This window comes from Limulus polyphemus, unplaced genomic scaffold (assembly GCF_000517525.1).
Source record: "Limulus polyphemus unplaced genomic scaffold, Limulus_polyphemus-2.1.2 Scaffold2360, whole genome shotgun sequence".
NCBI lineage: Eukaryota > Metazoa > Arthropoda > Merostomata > Xiphosura > Limulidae > Limulus > Limulus polyphemus.
The window spans coordinates 114,357-134,043 of record NW_013667970.1 but is presented as its reverse complement, the minus strand read 5'-3'; the positions used below and the strand labels follow the sequence as shown (position 1 = coordinate 134,043).

At 35.1% G+C, this 19,687-nt stretch overlaps 1 protein-coding gene across 3 annotated transcripts in view; it reads right to left on the bottom strand.

The window, feature by feature from the left end:
• LOC106466722 (glycine dehydrogenase (decarboxylating), mitochondrial-like) overlaps positions 1-19,687 on the bottom strand; it is a 163,714-nt gene that overhangs the window by 47,871 nt on the left and 96,156 nt on the right. For all 3 annotated transcript variants that reach the window (XM_022394809.1, XM_022394808.1, XM_013927025.2), the window contains exons 15-17: positions 8,842-8,984; positions 2,591-2,666; positions 1,537-1,662 (exon numbers count right to left, since the gene is read on the bottom strand). In XM_022394809.1, coding sequence (XP_022250517.1) covers positions 1,537-1,662; positions 2,591-2,666; positions 8,842-8,984 — 345 coding nt within the window. The remainder of the gene's footprint in view (positions 1-1,536; positions 1,663-2,590; positions 2,667-8,841; positions 8,985-19,687) is intronic.

Sequence of the window (19,687 nt, the reverse complement as noted above, 5' to 3'; positions counted from 1 at the left end):
AATATGGATCTTTTAAGTTATTTAAGACTAGATTAGGTAAAATAAGTAAAAATAATATAATTAAAATGGTTCACGAATTCGATAGCGTAACGTGAGTAGCAAGTTCCCCAAGTGATTTACAACTTACAATGGCTTGGATAGTAGTTTAATAACATGATTCAAGGGGCAATAAAACAATAAAATCTAATTATAGATAGATGTATACTGTTAAGAACATAGAGCTACTTAGGATAAACAAATGTAGTTTCATGTCACAGTTTGAAATCATTCTAGAAAGAAAAAAAGGGTGATTTAAGTGTATTTAAGTTTTTTTTGGTGGTTACGAGGTTGCTCAAAGTAACCGATCCTGTTTTGAGATAGGGTAGAGAAAATAACAGATAAAATATAAAGTTTTGCTGAAAAACATTTGAAAAGTTGTAGAAGGTTTTAGAGATTTAGAGATTTTTGAGATGAAGAAAATTATTTTTAATCTTAACATGAAAATCACTTTGTACACGGACTAGTCAAAAAAGAATACTTGATATATTCAGAGACAAATCTTTTGTTAGTTTATTAAAAATACTTCACTAAAAATATGATTTTTTGTATGTGAAATACTTATAATGTTTACTGAAAGTCTGCCAAATGTTGCGAAGATAAACATACTATATCAAAGGTTAGTAGTATCAAAACTAAAAAATTATAAACAAGTACAAAGAGGTTACGTGATTGGTCAAATTGACCAAGCCCATGTTGAGAGAGTTAATAATTTTTTTATTTAATTAAATAATACACCTAAGAACACAGAATCATAATTTGCAAAAAGCAGACAAGGTCCCATAACTGCCACAATTTTTCACGCTTTCTAACTATGTTATAAGAGCCATTAAAAATAAATCTAAGCTCAATGAAGTGTTCCCATTGGAATAAAGCTTGAACTAGATATGAAATAGACAATCTTTGAATCAAAAACAATGTAATATAATATGTCATTTGATAGATTAAAACTCTGACTTTCTATTAGTTATAAATAATATAATATTTAACATCAGAGAGAACTATTGGCAATTTGTGAAAGACAGAATATGACAGGTGGGCATGGCAAGAGGGGGTCTGATTTTCTAATTTATGGCTCCATAAATAAATAAGATTGATGGCTATACAAATTTTGCATTGCCTGAGTAATAACTATACTATAATGAGTAATTTAAGTTAAATTCAACACTTCTGGAAGGGGTGGTAAATAGATTAATTAGAGAAAAGGGGATACCTAGAGAACAAATGTCACAATTCTCGTACTAAGGTGAGATTGAGAATTGTTTTAAATATTTCCATATAAAAGTAGGTTAAAACTTGAGTAATAGTAAGACTGGATTTTTTAACTACATTTTGATGATGAGTTTATTCACATACAATGAAAATAAAGCTGTTTAATTAAATTTTGAATGTAACTCTTTTGAATTGTCATGACATGCACACTTTGACCTGCCCATAGCAAGAGGGTTAATGATTTTTTATGGTACAGTGAGTTTTCTATTTTGTGAATGAAACTCTTACCCGTGTCTTAAGATGATCAACATCAATACTACCATCCTTGTTTAACCGTACAGGTTCTACAATCATTCCAGCCATGTGTGCGCTAGCAGGATTTGTCCCATGAGCTGACACTGGTATTAAACAGACCTGACAGAGAAATATTTTACATATATTGAATAACACAGAGATACTTACATCTAAATCAGTTTATATGTGTGATGTCATATGAGAGAAAGTATTTTACAAATGCAATTAATAATGCTTGTATGTACACACATCACAACAGAAAATCTTTCACAAATAATAAATAATGCATACATACACACACCTAATTTAGTTTATACATGACACCCCAATTTAAAACAACTATAACCTGGAAATAATATTTTTAGAAAACTTCAGTATTATCAAACTCAAAATTCAGGAAGTTTCATTTTATTGAACTTAGTTATTCTAGAAGTTATACTTATACGACACAAAAACATGCCATGCATTTCTACTTTCTTATATTAATATAGTATTATTTTAAATCTATTAGCTATTCTAAGTAATAACAGGCAGCTTGCACCTAACACATGGTCAAGAAAAGTTTAGTGATTTCCTTCTAGCTGCATTTGTTCCTTCATCATTGTCTTGTTCTGCACATGGGTTATGTGGTTATAATGCTGCACATTGTACAAGAATGTGGACAGTAGTGTTGTTCAATGGTAGGTCAAGTAATATGTCAAGGTTATGGTCCCACTTATGTCTGAATGAAAATGACTACTCACATGGGTAGTCCTAATAGCTTGGAGCAATTCAATTTTGGATGGAGAACAGTTCTGATCCAGCAGAAGCAACAGTCCATCGTCTAAGCAAGTAAATATGAAGTGTGTGTGTCTTCTGTTATAATAAAAATTGTATTTCTTTTGTATTTTACATTTTGTCCAGTCTCTATTTCATTCTCACAAACTCAGGTAATCAGAAAAAATCAGTATTACACTGTAAAAGATGTCTTGTCGGATCTCCATCTATTCAGCAGACTTAGCCCATTGCTCTAGGAATAATCGGTTTTACCTGATAATACCACACTTACATCTCTTTGTTGCTGTCCGATAGCTTTCAAGTAAGATTTTACAGCTCTTAATCCTGCATATTCACCTTGGGCACCACTATAAAGAGAATTACTAAAATCAGCAATGAAGTAATATAAGCAATCATTATTTGACATGAGTGGACTGTTCTGAAAAACTAAAATATGTCTACAGGAAATCTCAATAAAGGGAACAACACAACATAATTGATGGATATATCCTCACTGAATGATTTATTTTTAGATTACCTATTAGATGAAAGATCTAAAGTTCAGTTATTATCAATTATTGAGAAACTTAGTAAGAATTAATCAACCCTATGACTACTAGGAGTTTACACTGTAAGTACATAATGTAGCTCTTATCACATTTCATTCTAAAAATAAAACTAGTGGATGATATTGTTTGAAATTTGACAGGAACTTTGGTAAAAACACATAGTTTCAGAAAAATAAAAGTATCTTACTTTGATACATTATCTGTTTCAAAATCATGGGAAATTACATTAGGAACTGGTTGTTATTAGAAAAAATGAAAATACTTATATTTGTTCCAGATTTGAACTTCTTACTTTTATGTTTAAGTTCATTATTCTAAAAATCTCTTAAAAACATTTTATCATTCCATAAAATGTCAATTTTTAATCATGTACTGTCCTTATTATTTTTGGTCTTGTATATTCCTTGAAATTATATTCCCAACTAAACCCAAACAATAAGTATTTTTTACTCTTGAATAGAATTTCATGTATATATATATATATATATATATAAAACATCTTAATCTTCTTTCATAAATGTACTTATATTTATTTCAAGTTTACATTTGATTGTACACATAATTTTATCTATTGTGCCAATAAAAGCATGACATCAACAGCATGAATAGCATTCAGTTGCTGTAATCATATCTCACACCCGCTCGCAGCATTGATCCTCTCACTAACTAGCATGGATGCATTTGAACATTACTGTAGAAATAATAGTAAGAAAGTATATATATGCATTAACATTTTTCTTACACTGAAAACATTTTTGACAGGTACTCGCCTCCTCTAACACCAAGCAATCTCAACCTTCGTTGTGCCCTCTAAACAAATCTTAGCTATCAGCACATCAGTCTATATACCCCATCAATTTTGCACCATTTATGAACATGTACATATCATGTAACTACTCTCCACTGATAGTATTGCACCACCAATATTGGTGCAGCTAGCTTCCTCTGCTATTCCCACTCAATCTTCAATTTCCTGAATTGGCAGGCTTGAATAAAATAACATCAGCAGTGAAGAGGAAGGGTGGGATGTGTGTGTGAGATTTGTTAAGTACCTATTGGAAATACATTTTCAGTGTAAGGAGAATGTTAACTTCTGATACAGTCCTACCTCCTCTCACACAAAATTAGACTCCTACATTTTATGGGTGGAGGGGCTAGTTTAGGTGTACAAAATTGAAACCAAGTGGAAAGCGACCACCAAGAATGAACAGGTGTGCTCTGAAATGAAAAAAAAAAGCACCCCTGTGGAGTATCACACTACTTATGGAACAGATATGCCCTTCACCCTTGAAGTAGGAAATGAATCTGATACAGGTAGAAAAAAAGGATGTAGACAAATGCAATTTGTTCTGAGAGGTGCAAACCATAATAAAATATAAACAGAATTAGTTATTTATATACACAACCTTAACTGGACAGATGAGGTTCCATAACTCATTCTTGGCCTAAGGAGGTTGAGGATAAAAAATAAATAAAAATAAACAAATATATTGTAACATAAACAGTGGTTAAAGCATGTTGACCATGTTACATATACTCATCAACCTCAAATGTAAGTAAACAGTGTCATACATCATGCAACTGGAATTACAAAAAGCATGTGAACATGTTAAAAAAAATAAAACAAACCAAGCCCAGCATTACAATATTGTGGCATTGCCTCAACTCAACCATATGAACAGGATAATATCTAGTAACCGGTATCACAAGCAGAAATCATGTATCACTCAACTGTAAATGAAGAGAAAACACTCACAGAAATGACAGACAGGACTCAACAGTGACACAAGGAGGGTCCAGAAAAGAATTCAACTGGCACATATCTATGATGGGTCTCTGATCTCCCATCTTCTTGGGAACCACAAAGAGACAAAACTAAAACTCCAGTTGAATGGGACACACCTGCTCAATAGTTTCTTTGTGAAGCAGGTCGTAGATAGTCTCGGTAAGATAACAGAGAGATGGAAGATCCCAAGGAGGTGGGAATGAAATAGGATAATAGGAAAGGGGATTGTGGAGACCAGAACAGAAGGCAGAGACTTCTTGACAGAACCCGTATATACCACATAACAGTCATGAAATTCTGTCACACGGCCAAAAAGTGGAGCAATCTGGACTCTAGCAGTCTGGGAACCTTTGTCATGTCATCTTTAACACTGGCATCATTCAGCTCAAGTTCAGGAAATACGAGGGTAGAAAAGGGAGTGCTGGGAGGAAGGCAAGGGTCTGGGCAAGGAAGAACAGGAATCAAAGACAGGTGACTCGTGGGAGGAAGCAGGAGGGTGAGATAAACATGTGGCCAGAGAAAACAAGGGTGAATGCAATCTAGCCACATCAATCCTGGATTCCAAGAAATCAGGTCAACCTCCAAATATGGTATTGTATAGGAAGGGAACCTTTTGCAGATCTTGCAGGGATGAATGGGAGAGATGCACCCCTACATGTAAAGCATTCCTCCTCAACACAGGAGCCAGGTATTTAGGGAAGGGGTGGAGGTCAAGAAATGAGTCATAGTAGACCAAAGTAGGACCCTGAGCTCATCTGAAAAAAGTTCAGGGGAGTGATGAAAGGCTTCAGACAATAATTGGAGGGAAGACAGGTAGCATAATAGGGTGGAGAGGGAAAGGAGAATCCTTAAGAATCAAGCCTGATTAAAATGAACCAAAACCCCAGGATTTGAACACCACAGGGAGAGTAAAGGATCGAATTGCTGAGAATCCAAATATGGATCAAAGCGCAATGGTATGCCAAAGCATGTTGGTCCAACAAACAAAAGGGATGGGCATAACTGACACCTGACTGAGTTTAGTCAGAAAATCTTAGAGCAGGAACTCGTATGTCGGGTGAAGGGGAAAAAAATAAAATTTAGAAGATGGAATGTCACCCAATAAAGAAGGAGAGGCATCACAGGCAATATGGGAAATGTAAAATACTACATACTTAATTAATAAATTATAAAAAAGGGGTTGGAGGTGAAATCTCCTGAATAGGTGTACATTGTGAATTACCAAAATAAGAAGATGCCAAAAAAAAAAAGTTTCCAAATCCTCTTCACCATGATGGTATTTTTCTTCAGAAACATGTTCAGGTTGAAAAGGAGAAGAAATTGCCATCTGAACATATAACTCTAGCTCCCTGCAAATTAAAGTCTGTACTTCCTCTGCAGATAAAGTCAAACCTGAGTCCTGGGAAGTCATACCATTTGCGCTGTCTACTGTCACAGGAATTTCCATTTCCGACAAATTGAATCTCGATTTCATACTAAGTTCACTTATAATTCGGTAACAAGAAACAAAATCAATTGCAAAATAGTTGAAACAACTGAATTCAAACACATAAAAATAAAACTTGAAAAAAATTTATTAGAAGTGGCAAAGAAGCACAATCAGAAGCTGTAGTCACATGCAAAAAACACACGACTAAACGATATAGTGAGAATTGAGTGGGAATAGTAGGAGCTAGCTGCACCAATATAGGTGGTGCAATACTATTGGAGAATAGTAGTCACATGATATGTAAATGTTAAAAAATGGCGTGAAATTGATGGGTCATATAGACTGGTGCATTGAACATGAAAATATTTTAGCAATGCTTAGAGAGCAGAAAGAAGATCGAGATAGCTTTCTGTCAGAGAAGCTAAGAACATATTGGAATATTGTGTATACAGTACTTGAATACAAGTTGTTTGATCCTTCAAACAAGTTTATTTTAGCAAATGTTCTTGTATGGCTTCATGATACAAAGTACAACTTTAACTACCACTACTACTGAATGTATATCAAAGTTACAATACAGGAAGTTTGTATAACACTGCCTGATCCTTACTCTATGATACATATTGTAACAAGAGTTTACCAAAGGAAGCAGATACCATAAATTACAAAGAAAGTTACTTTACAACAGTTAAAAGATTAGTCTAGGTCACCTTCTTCTCATTATATCTGTCCACAGGCAAGATTTATATTGTAATTCAAAACACAGGCATATTCTCACCCTTCTGTCTGAATGTACAAAGTACATATTCTGCCAAGTACCCTCAATGCTTAACCTCCTTTTTTGACGTGAATGTGTTTAGTCTTTTCACAACCAACATGGTATTAATTTGTTTTCACATGCATTCTAAGTTTGAAATATATACAAGGCTCCTAAGTGAATAATAACTTTTTAGTTACTAGGAGAAAGTCAGTCATACAAGTTTGTTTCTTCTCTGTAAGAGCCTATTGTCCATTGTCCAAGCTTGTTTCTTTTCTGTAAGAGCCTGTTGTCCACAGACCTTAGTACCTGAAATCTCATCTAAGGTCAGATGTGCTTTTATACATAATATTCATAGATGTTATATTGCTTATGATGAACATTTAAACAAGGTTATTTTACTGAAATTAGTTTTCAGTGTATTTTGTGATTTTATGTTTTGGTCTATACACGTATATATCACCAACATACATGGAGTGATACATTTCAATAAAGTGTAAGGTCAAAAGCATTCACAGTTTTATGTATAAACCGAAAAAACACTTTATATGTACTAGTTCTACCTGCCACTCACACAAAATATTAATTTCGTGTTTATTAACTATCTAGGATAGAAGTAATTAATAATTACATTTCTCTACAGTGTGAACAGTGAAATAATCACAAAACAGAAGAATCTTGCATAAGGTAAGATATTTGCTTTTATTAAAATCACACGTTCTTCTTTAATATTCACAGATTTTTATCTTACTTAGGCTGAATAGTTAAATAGGATTCATTTGTCTAACTTCATTGAAAGTTGTTCTCAGTGTATTTTGGACAAAATGAAAAAAATACTTCTTTATACTAATTCTACCTGGCACTTACACAAAGTATTAATTTCTTATGTTTATAAAGTTTACAGAATATCAATAATTAATAAAGTATTTTTCCTCTAGAGTTTCAACAGTGAAATCAAAGTTATATCTGAACCTTTGGAATCTCACATAATGTAAGATATATGCTTTTGCTCAGATAGTCATATAACATGTGATTAATAACTTTCCACAGATTATTACCTTATTTACAATGAATATTTAAATCAGATTTGTAGTCTTAGATCATTTAAAGTAGTTTTCAATATATTTTGTGATTTTATGTTTAGATCTGTAAACATACATAAAAAATGTACATGGATTGATAGCTTACAATAAAGTATGATATCATTTAAGAAACACTTACAATTTTATGTATAAACAGAAGAAACTGTTTATGTGTACTACTAGCCTGTCTAAATACTTTTGTGACAAACAGTAAAACTGTAATTGTTAACTAAATTTGTTAAATGTATTCTTAGAACTTTTAAGTCTAAGCTCGATATTTCAAATGTATATCATGTTTTCATTTATATTAACTAAATATTAATAACATCCTCTATATATAAATTCAGAGGAAGAAACCACACACACACACAGCAATGGCTGTTACAGTGAATCCTGAAGAACCAGCATTGCTGAATTATCTTTTACTTGAGGAGCCTGACCTGCCCTCATGGGAGGAAGACTTTCCTTAAGACCTACAACAATCTGAAGATACTGCTACTGGTCCTTTCACGACCAGCACTACATACACTTCCGATATGGCCAGAGGCAAGAAGATATGACAAAAGCCTATGGCCTGTAGTGCAGAGAGGAAATTGGAGGTTCTGAAAGATAAGCAGCCCAAATTGTTGAGGGACTTCATCTAAGAACAGCCTGTTTCCTGTCAAGCAAGCAAATGTAAGACTGCTCTTAATTTTTTACCAGGGAAGATTGAGGATTTTTAAAAATATATCCTTATAAAATTAAGAACTTAAAACTTATATAATATTAAAATTTGATTTATTAACTATGTTTTAATGCCAAGTTTATTCATATACATTGATAACAAAGTAGTTTAATTATGTTTTTGAATATAACTATAAAAAGTTGTGTCATCCACACTTTGACCTACCCGCTACAAAACTGTTAAAACACAAACACACCTGTTAGGCTGAAAAGATATGTTATCAAACCCAGTTATTTCACACAGATCTCGCTCCAGCTCTTCAAACAATTGTTTGTATCCTTCTGCTTGTTCTTTGGGTACAAAAGGATGAATGTCTGTGAACTCTTGCCATGAACAGGGCTGTAACAGAATAACACAAAAAGCTGTAAATTATTTGAAAACTAAACATTCTAGAAATATTAACAGCATGCATATCCTTAAATCAATTTTGCGATACACACAGATAAGACTTGAATGGAATCTGCACTAATGAGTAGAAACACAAGGCTATGAAGATGGTGTATTTTTTTCACAACTTTTTGCTTGTGAATTAACACGAAACTGAAGAATTTAATAGCCACTTTACAAGAAAAGGCACCTTTATATGTTTTTTTTTTACCAAAATTTGATATTTGATTTATTATACTATTTTATTTGAGTCTATGACATTTATACTGATTCTGGGCCAGTATAAGATTAAAAAAGTATATTAAGAAAAATTTTGATATTCCTTTTGGTCATAGATAAACTGTCCTTCAAATATGGAAGTTTACCAGTCATCTTGCATACACCACAAAACAATGATGCATTCTATCAAACTTACTGAGGTGTTGGGAATAGTTTGACAATATTAGGCAAGTGTGCTTTCAACCATATGACTGACTCTGAAATGCCTAATTATCCCTACAGCTATATGAAATGATCAAATAGGGCATCCTTGTATAACTTGGCCACACTTCAACATCAAACTCTCAATGTTGATAAATTGATTGTTTTATTCATTACTAGTGAAATTTTTTATTTAGCACTATGGTACCATCATTGCAAATTTCCAGGTTTGTTGTCATATTACTGTTCAGTTTCACTATGTACTATTTATCACTTCTAAAACTTTTCCACCCTGTCCTGTACTTTTCATAATATTTTTGTTGATTCTTCCAATTAAAAAATAGTAATGTGTCATAGCTCTTTATCTCAAAATATTGATGGAAGCTTGTTCTCATGTGGGTGACCTGCCTCTAACTGCATAAGCATCTTCTCACCTAAAAGTTTGTGGGACTTATAATCCACATCATGGTCAAGAAATTCTTTATAAGGACTGATATTTTTTGCATCATACAGAGCATCAAGTTTTAAAGTCTTAGCTCAACCAAGTGCTAACTTTCCTATGCCTTCAAAATTTAAAATGTCAATTATGCTAAACAAATTGACATCCCTAAGTTATGTAACACCTAGGAAGCTGGTAACAACACCTGTACATTAACATCACCGGGGTTTCTATACTGTTTCACGTTTTCTTGTATATGCCTTGTATCTATTCTTTAAGGCACTATATGTTCTTATATATAACAACAGGAACACACTTTTTATAACAAAAATACCAAAGATAAAAATCATATTTTAATATTTATAATACTTGTACAAGTAACATTAACAGTGCTGTAACTTGCAAAGGTGCAACTGATTTTCAATCTGAAAGTTGATTTACATTCATAAAACATATAATTTCTTTATTCTTGATTGGGAAAAAACATAGAACTAGAAGTTATAGTTTTCTTACACAGAAAATGTATTTCTGATAGATGACTCTGCTCACATAATAGTTTTTCTCATTCAGCATTGCCTTCTAAATGCACAAATTTATTCACTCACCATTAGCTTTGAATCTCCCACTTAACCTACGATTAATGTGGTTCTATTATGTCTTTGCAAGCAAATAATCTTGTGGCAACTCTCCACCAATAGAAACATGACACTCTCCTGATGCAGCTGGCTCCCTCTACACAGGTTTACCCAATCTTCACTTTATGATTAGGCATAAAAGAAGCACCGGAAGTAGGAGGAAGGGTGGGAAGTGTGAGCGGAAGTAGCTATCAGAAATACATTTTCTGCATAGAAAAATTATAACTTCTAATATCATACCTTACCTCTTTTCACATAATATCTAGAATCCCACATTGATCTGGTAGAGGGACTGGTGCAAAATTACCTAGATGAGCCCCCTCCAGAATGCATCTAAAGAGAACCCATGGAGTGTGACATCTCTGAGAACATCTAAATCAGGTATACTCTTCACTCTTCATGAATGAGTGTCACTAAATGGGCAGAAAAGAGGTACAAATGATAATGAGTTGTAGGTGCCCGAGGTATAGCATGGAAAGGGCATGTCAGACCATAGTCGGGAGATAAACTCCAGTCCAACCGGCAGAACTGGGAACAGAATATCTTGTTCATGGTAGAAGGAGGTCCTCGACCAACTGAAGCCAGATGTGACCATGATGTAGGGTAGCTATAGTGCATCAGACTGTGGTACTGGGAATGGATTATCTGGCCCAAAACAGCAGGAGATCTTCCACCAACTTCACATCAGACTCATGAACCAAAAGTGAAGAAGCACTTCCATTCTGAGAACCCAAGCCATCATTGTGTGTGCGACTAATACGACCAACACCTGTCCTCCAGGAACTGACATCTAGATGGCAGTAGGAAGGTGGAATGCAATGTGGAGGGTCAACCTAGTCTAAAGCCATGAAGCATCGGGAATGTATCATCCAGTCTGTGGTATGAGGAGGGTCCCAGCCCACTCACATGTGAGGACTTATGTTGGCTGGTACAGCTCTAACCAACACCAGTTGCATGGAGACTGACATACAAGCAGTGGTAGAAAAGAGGGTTCCCATCTAGAGAGGTAAACTGTCTTTTCATTGGTGGATTCATATATTCCAAAACCAAATGACATCTGGAATTGTACATCAAGTCCATGGTAGAAGGAGAGTCCAACACCATCTGCACCTGCAGAACATCACCGCCCTATTCTCAACTGAGTAGGATTGAGCACATTCAAGAGGAAGCCTTCATGGTTCACCACCCTAGCAGCTAGGAGTTAGTAAGTGGTAAGAACTACCGTACTCCACTAGAAAATCAAAGGGGAATGCATTGGAAAGTTATGAGGAATGCAGCACCAGAGAAATGCAATGCATGACCACAAAACCCTATTTTTAAAAGTAGGCTGTTCCCAAATTTATTCACTCAAAGGAGTGGCAGGGACAGGCTGCAATCCCCTTCTGCTTTACTCATGCTAGTCCATAAGCATATGATCTGGGACAGACAAGTTTATGATGCAAAACACTGTGAGGAAGAACCTACAAGTGGTCTTGTGGAACACTATCTCAATAGTGAATGGAATAGACCTTAAAGGCCTTACAGTGTAGATTTAACACTTAGTATACCTGGATAGGCACCACTCACCACAGAGTAGGAATAAATATAGAAAATGTTGTGACCATGCAAGAGAAATATAGAAATATAAATCACTTACCCCCTCATAGTTGAACCGATGTGTGGAGTATACAATATCCAGATGAGGAGGACACAGCCATGTGATGCAGGTAATGGAAGATGAATATGGTTGGTGTAACCCACATGCTAGGTACAATATTGTAGTTGATGAGATGACATCTGGAAAAACATTGGGAACTGGAAAACCAGGAAGAACAAGCCACTCTGATAACTTAGCAAATGCAATCTGGAGTGGCAGGTGAAATAACTCTTTGAGGTGAAGAGAAGCAGTGGATGAATAAACAGGAATGAAACCACAAAAGGAAGCCGTTTGGGCAATATAACATCTGAGAACTCGCAGAGGATATAAATGTATCTGCATCTGAACTGGAATAAAAATGTGAAATGGAAGGTTGGGAGATTGGTGTAAAGGAATCATTGCCTTCACAACCCATTGACATCTTAGGTAAAAACTATGATCCAGATACAGAAGAACATAGGCATGTTGGAAAAGAACACATGATTATGGCAAAACATCCAACCTCTGATGACCACAGGCAAAAAGTAGCAGGAAATAGGTTTTATGGGATAAAAGGTAAAGGAAATGAATAGCCAAGGATTCAAATGGGTTTTGTGTAAGGGCATAGAGAACTAAATTACGGTGCCAATCCGGAAAGATTGTAGGATGAGGAGGGCAAAGGATCCAGAAAAACTGCATCAAAAGGGAAATGGTAGGAGAGGAAAACACCCTGCAGTAACAGGAAAGTATGGAAGGTATCTGATAAGGCTGCTCGATATCCATCGTAGATAGATATGGAAGAACCATTGTCAAACAGCCAGGTAAAAGAGTCAGAGACATGAGGAACAATTGGAGAGGAAGGAAGGTAATCATGGTTCAGAGACCAACAATGAAATTTACACTAATAAAATGACATAAAAAATACGAAAGGAAAGAAGCTACACATGTGGATAGTTCAAGCCACCTTGCAAGGGACTGAATAAAAGCCATGCATGAAGCTGAAATGTGGCAATTAAAGGATAAAATACAATCGACTGAGGTTGACAAAGGAGAGATTGGGAATGAGGAAGTAGAAATGGAGAAGCTGTCAGAAGGTAGATAAGCACTGGAGATCAAGTGTGAGTTGGCCAAAAAGGTGTTATCAGGAAGACACAACATGAAGTGAACAGGATGATAGATAAAATCCTGGGAAGGAAACAGATAGGAGAAGAGGCATACAGATAAGTGTTGGTCCAATACTGACTGAAGGCATCTACTGCTAAAACCAAAGAATGAGGGACTGGAAAAAAATAAAAAAATAATAATAAAAAAAATTGATATTGAGATGGGTAGCAAAAGTATCCAGAGGTAGAGTACCTCACTGATTGCATAACCCTCACAAAACTTGGGAATATAGGATGACACCAAGAGAAGGACCCTGTCAGGATATGATAATTGAGCCACAAGATTCAACTCACCTGAAACATGACACACTACTAAGTGAGTGTGATATGAATATGGCCAGAACAGGAGTTTTAGCATTCTGAAACACAGTAAACAAAAACAGGTGTCACTTTGTCAATTAATGTACAAGACAACAGGAGATTTTACTAGAATGGATCAAGACCAATTTGCCTCATACTAAAGGTAAAACTGATCCAAAGCCTGACATGGCAAAATGCTCTAAGATATTTATGTTCATTGCAATCTCAACAAAAGACCGATGATCCAACATATCCAGAGAATCCATACTTGGTGCCCAACCTGTAAAAGAAGCATCTGTAAACAGATGCAGCTCGGACCATGGAGGTAGGAGACACACACCTGCCATTGTGTTGTCTCTCTTTAGCTACCATATGAAATCAACTTGAAGTGCAGGAAGGAGATAGATACAGAAGTCTAGAGGATCCCAAGCAAGGTTACAATAAATGTGCAGCACCCACTAAAGGGTACAAATAAAGCATGACCTACAGGTGAAAGGGCTTCAATGGAAGCCCATGTCCCCAAAAAAGGAAAGAACCTCACCTATCAGCAGATTGGAATTGGAAAACCATGTGCTCCATCAACCCTAAACAAAGAGGATAATTGGGTCCAACTGAGGAGGGAGTTGAAAAATACTCCCAAGTGAAAGAGGTGCTGTGCTGGGAGAAGGAAGGACTTCTCCAGCATGATGAGCCACCCCATTACAGTTGCAACCGAAATTAGCAAACAAGTGTGTTTGTGAGATGTATGTTGGGATAGAGCTAATAAAAGCTAGTCAGCCTTGTAAAGATGAGTCCAAAAACCTGGAGTAAATGCACGTGAATGTGTGAGGAAGGACTCCATGGGAAAAAATAAGAAAGACCAATGGATCTTTTGAGACTGAACAGACACCCATTCCCAGCCTTCTGGGGAAGCACCAAGAACCTGGAATAAAATCCTGAAGATAAATGATTGACAGGTTTGATAACATCCTAGAGAAAATAATTCTGAACCACCTCAGATAGATGCTGTTCAGAAAAAAAGGATTCCAAGGAAGCAAGGAAAAATGGAGATAATGGAAGTGGATGAGTACTGGAAAGGATAAACCTTCTAACCATACCCCCACACACCCTAGATTCTGAGGTGAAAGTGTGCCACAGGAGCACACCCCATCAACATGTTCCCACATTGCCAGAATCCACAAAATAGTTGCCTACACACTTGGCAGTGTGGGATTAGGCAATAGGCAAGAAAAGCTCCAAACAAAAAGGAGGAGTGTTGTTGAGTAGTCACCACCCTTGAATGCAATAATGTGGTAAGATCTCCAAAATTAACCTAAGTAAAAATGTGCCAACCATAGGGTATGTAAGTAGGACATAACAATGCATCCTTACCCAGGACTACAATAAGAGAGTACCCATGTTGGAAGTGAATAAACCAAGGATGAAAAGCACACCAAAGAAGAATAAAATAAAAGATCCAGTGTCCTCTAAAATTCTGTTGGGGAGCTGTGAATAACTGCAGACATGGAAAAAATTGGAAAAAAGGCAACTGCAGAGTGTGGTAAGGGTCCAACAGAGCCTGGGCCATTGGAAATGGGAAAAACATCACAGAAGTAACAGGGTCAGACCACAATCATGTAAAAAAAAACAAAAACAATTATCCTAAGTCCAAGGGGATGAGGCATAAAAAAAGACAACAACCTGTAAAGCTGTTGTGAAAACAAGAAACTATATCACACTGACTTTATATAAGGGCTTGAAACCAGTCTATTATACTGTTATACCTTTCACCTTTTTTAATATATCAATTTTGGCATTAGCTTTTAAGTTATTTTATCATCAAGGTTAAGTTGTTTCCAATGACGTTTTCTACAAAAATAAAGTATATAACAAATGCTCAATCTTGTTAATAAGCAGGACTGTCTTCTAGGTAGCACACTATCACAAAATATCCTAAGAAAGTATAAATACAAACAAACAGTAACAGTTGCTGTTTAAGCTGTTGCTCACAATTTTGCTAAAATGTCAAAGCAAAAAATATTTAATTCACAAAGTACAGAAGCATTTCACTAAATAACTGATAGTGAGATACTACTAAACAGATTCAAGACAGCAAAGTACATATACTAATTTACAATAACATTGTTTTACTATTTGAGCATGCTGGTTTAAATTGCAAGTAGTTTCTGTACAACAATCAACTATATTCAGTGATTATATGGTTAAAATAACAGTAGGAACTAGTTCAGAGTTCTTCTATGAAACAAACCTGGAGAGCTTAGTACTTTTTGGACTGGAAAAAAGGGTATTAAAAATTCTTCACAAGATATGCTCACGAGCAGCTCGTGCTTTACATCACTGAATACAGTAATGTGAGTTACGGGTTCACCGAGTGATTTACAGCTTGTGTGACAGGATTATTAGTAAGACATGGTTCAAAAGGCAATAAAACAATAAAATTAAGTATAAAAAGATGTAAACTGTTACGAGTTTTAAACTGCAAGCAACTAGAATTAAGATAAAGAAGTATGAAAAAAGGTAAGTTTCTATCGTAAATTTATTTTCAGTGTAAGAAAATGAGACCTTCTGATATGATTCATACCTCCTCTTACACAACAGTTAGAATCCTACATTGAGCAGGTGGAGAGACCAGTGTAAGAAAAAATAAGTGATTCCCTGTGGAAAGTGTCCACAGAGAATCAAACAGATGTGCCCTGTAACTCAATGGAAGTACACATGTTGGGGGACCACACGACTTCTGGAACAGGTATGCTCTTTGCCCTCAAAGAAGTGGAGTATTGTAAAATGGGTGGCATCGAGGTCTAGAGCTAGTAAAAGAAAGATCTTGGAAAAAATATATCAGGTGTAAATAATCAATGTAAGTCTCACTCCATCCTTAACCGTACAAATATGATCAGAAAAAAAAAAACAACTCCAGTAGAACAAGAGACACAAGTAGTATAAAGAAAAAATGGACACATAGCTCACTCCAAACCCACATGGAAAAAAATGGAAAGCCAATGGCCTGTTCACGGAATTATGAAGAAGAAGGCATTCAACATGACTTTGCTATGTATCTACTCAATCCCAATCATACAGACAAGGTTCCACATCTCGTCTTTGGGAGAGAATCTCACATAATATGAGAACCAGTATGTACAGTGTATGATGGCCAGGGCAAGCAGACCTTCAGTAATATATACACCAATCCCTCCTGTAAGTAAACAGTGCAAGTGTTATACTGCAAGCAACTAGAATTAAGGCATCTGCTGGACAAACTTCCAAATCAACCATAGAAGACAGGAAGTGCAACTAACTGGACCCTGACTTACAAAGCTGTGTCTAATCCTCAACTCCACTGAAAGAACAGGGAGTTATCCTGTACCCGGTATTATAAGCAGGAAAATAACAATTCTTACTCAACCATAACAGTAGAGTAGAAACATAGTGCATATGGCATTAAAAGAAGGACGTGGAATGCCTGATGAACCATAGGAACAGGGCATTGTATGTTCCACAACCAGTATTATGAAGCAGATGAAGTCCTCCAAGTTCGACCATAAAAGCAGGGAAATGAAACATTCTGCAACCAGAATTACTGAGAAGGGGACATCTGTAGGAACAGGGTACTATCTACTTGAACCTGGAATTACAAGGAAGATCCAGCATTGGCTGGATCAACATCAGCACACCTGGAATTAAACTTCCAAGGAGTAGAAGGAAGAAGAGTTCCCAGCTTTGCCCTCTTCTTAACGCTGTGGAGTGATACATAATGTTATGATGTGTGTTCTACATAACATAACGTTTTGGAACAACATGGGACCTATTGTTCCATCCTCTAAACTAAAACTATTAATAAATAAACTAAAAAAAAATCTTCAAGTCAGCCCTTATCATTTATATACTTATCAAGCTTTCTCTTAAACTGACTTTAATTTACTGCCTCCACAACATCTGAAGGCAACCCAATCCAAAGGCCAATCACCCTTTTAGAAAAACTAAACTGTCTTAATTCTTTCAGCATGTGTACCTTTTACTGCGCATGACACAAGGTTTTAGTGTCTTACATTCAAAATTTTATTAAACTACTTTTCGTTTATGTTATACCAATTAGAATAGCATAAAATCTAAGCTAATAATCAATATTTTAATAGTATACAAGTTTTAAGTTCTTAATTCTAAAAGGAAATATATAAAAAAATCCTGAATTTCCACTAGTGTGACACACATGACAAATTTTGTCTTAGCATGTCATCATCCCTATTTAATCCATCACCCCTTGAAACTGTACGAAATTAAATGTGAAATGCTCTCTATAAAATCGTTATTGCTTAAACATACCATAATTTTTTATGGCCACACCCACCTATCACATCCCCCCTTTCACAATTGATAGTTCTCTCTTACATTTAATTATATAATATTTATAACCAATAGAAAGTCAAGGTTTTCATCTATCAAATGGGGTTTTGTTGAACATTTTGTTTTGAACAGATAACTGTCAATGTCACTCAGAGTAGCAATTTTGTTCCTGTGGGAAGTTAACGACCAGCTTGGATGAATTTGTAACGACTTTTGTGGCATAGTTAGAAAGCCAGGAAAATTTTTAGAAGTGAATTTGTCTACTTTCTGCATGTTATTAGTCTATATTCTTTGATGCATTATTTAAGTAAATAAAAATTGTTAAGTGCTTTACCATAATCGCTAAAAAAAATCAGGCTTACCTCTACTCGACAATCAAGGGCAAGATTGGGTAAGTACTTCATTTCTTGTTTTTCATATTTATTCTTTATTTATTATTATAAAAGTAACTAAACTTAACAGTATGGATCTTTTTCAGTTATTTAAGAATAGAATAAGTAAAATAAGTAATAACAATAATAATAATATAATTAAAATTGTTCACGGAGCATGCACGCGAGTAGCTCGTTGGTAATGTAATTTGATAGTGTAACATGAGCTGCACATTCCCCGAGTGATTTACAACTTATAATGGCGTGGATAGCAGTTAGACACGGTTCAATGGGCAATATAAAGGGCAATAATATTTAATTATAAATAGATGTATAATGTTACGAACTTAGAGCTACTTAGGATAAACAAATATAGTTTCAGGTTACAATCTGAAGTCATACTAGAAAAAAAAGAAGGATAATTTATGTTTATTTCGATTTTTTTTTTGATGGTTATGAGGTCGGTCGATTTGACCAATACAGTTTTGAGATTATGGTAGAGAAAATAACATATAAACTATAAGGATTTAGTGAAGAAAAAACGTTTGAAATGCATTTAGGAGGTTTCAGGGATTACACAAAGGAAATTTGAGATTTTTGAGATGAAGAAAAGGATTTTTAATTTTAACATAAAAATTACTTTGCACATGGGCTATTCAAAACAAATACTCAATATATTCATGGACAAAACTTTATTTTATTTTATTAAAAGTACTTCACTAAGAAATATGACTTTTTGTATGTGAAAGACTTGTAATATTAATTGAAAGACTGCCAAATTTTGTGAAGATATACCCAATATATAGAAAGTTATAAGTATTAAATTGGTGTCAACTTTAAACGAGTACAGAAGGTCATGTGACTCGGTCAAATCGACCAACCTCGTATCGAAAGATTTAACTGAAGATGATTCCTACTTTGCCAAAATTTATATTTGTGTCCCCTATTCCTACTATTCTCACTGTTGAATATGAAAAAAAAATGATGCATTAACACTATAAGTTCTTTTTACAATCTTAAACACCTCAATCAGATCCTCCTAACTTTTCTTTTTCAAGAGAAAACAATTTAAGAGGTTTCAGCCTCTCCTCTATAACAACCCCTCCATCCCAGGCACCATTCTAGTAACCCTTCTCTGAACCCTATCCAACAATTCAATGTCTTTTCTAATGTAAGGAGCCCAAGACTGAACACAATATTCCAAATGTGGCCTAACCAGTGACCTATACAATGAAATTATAATCTATTTAGACTTGTATTCAATATTTCTGTATATACAGCCTAAAATCCTATTTGCCCTACCACTAGTAATAGCACACTGCTTGGATTGCTTTAGAGACTGATCAACTATTACACCAAGATCCTTTCTTT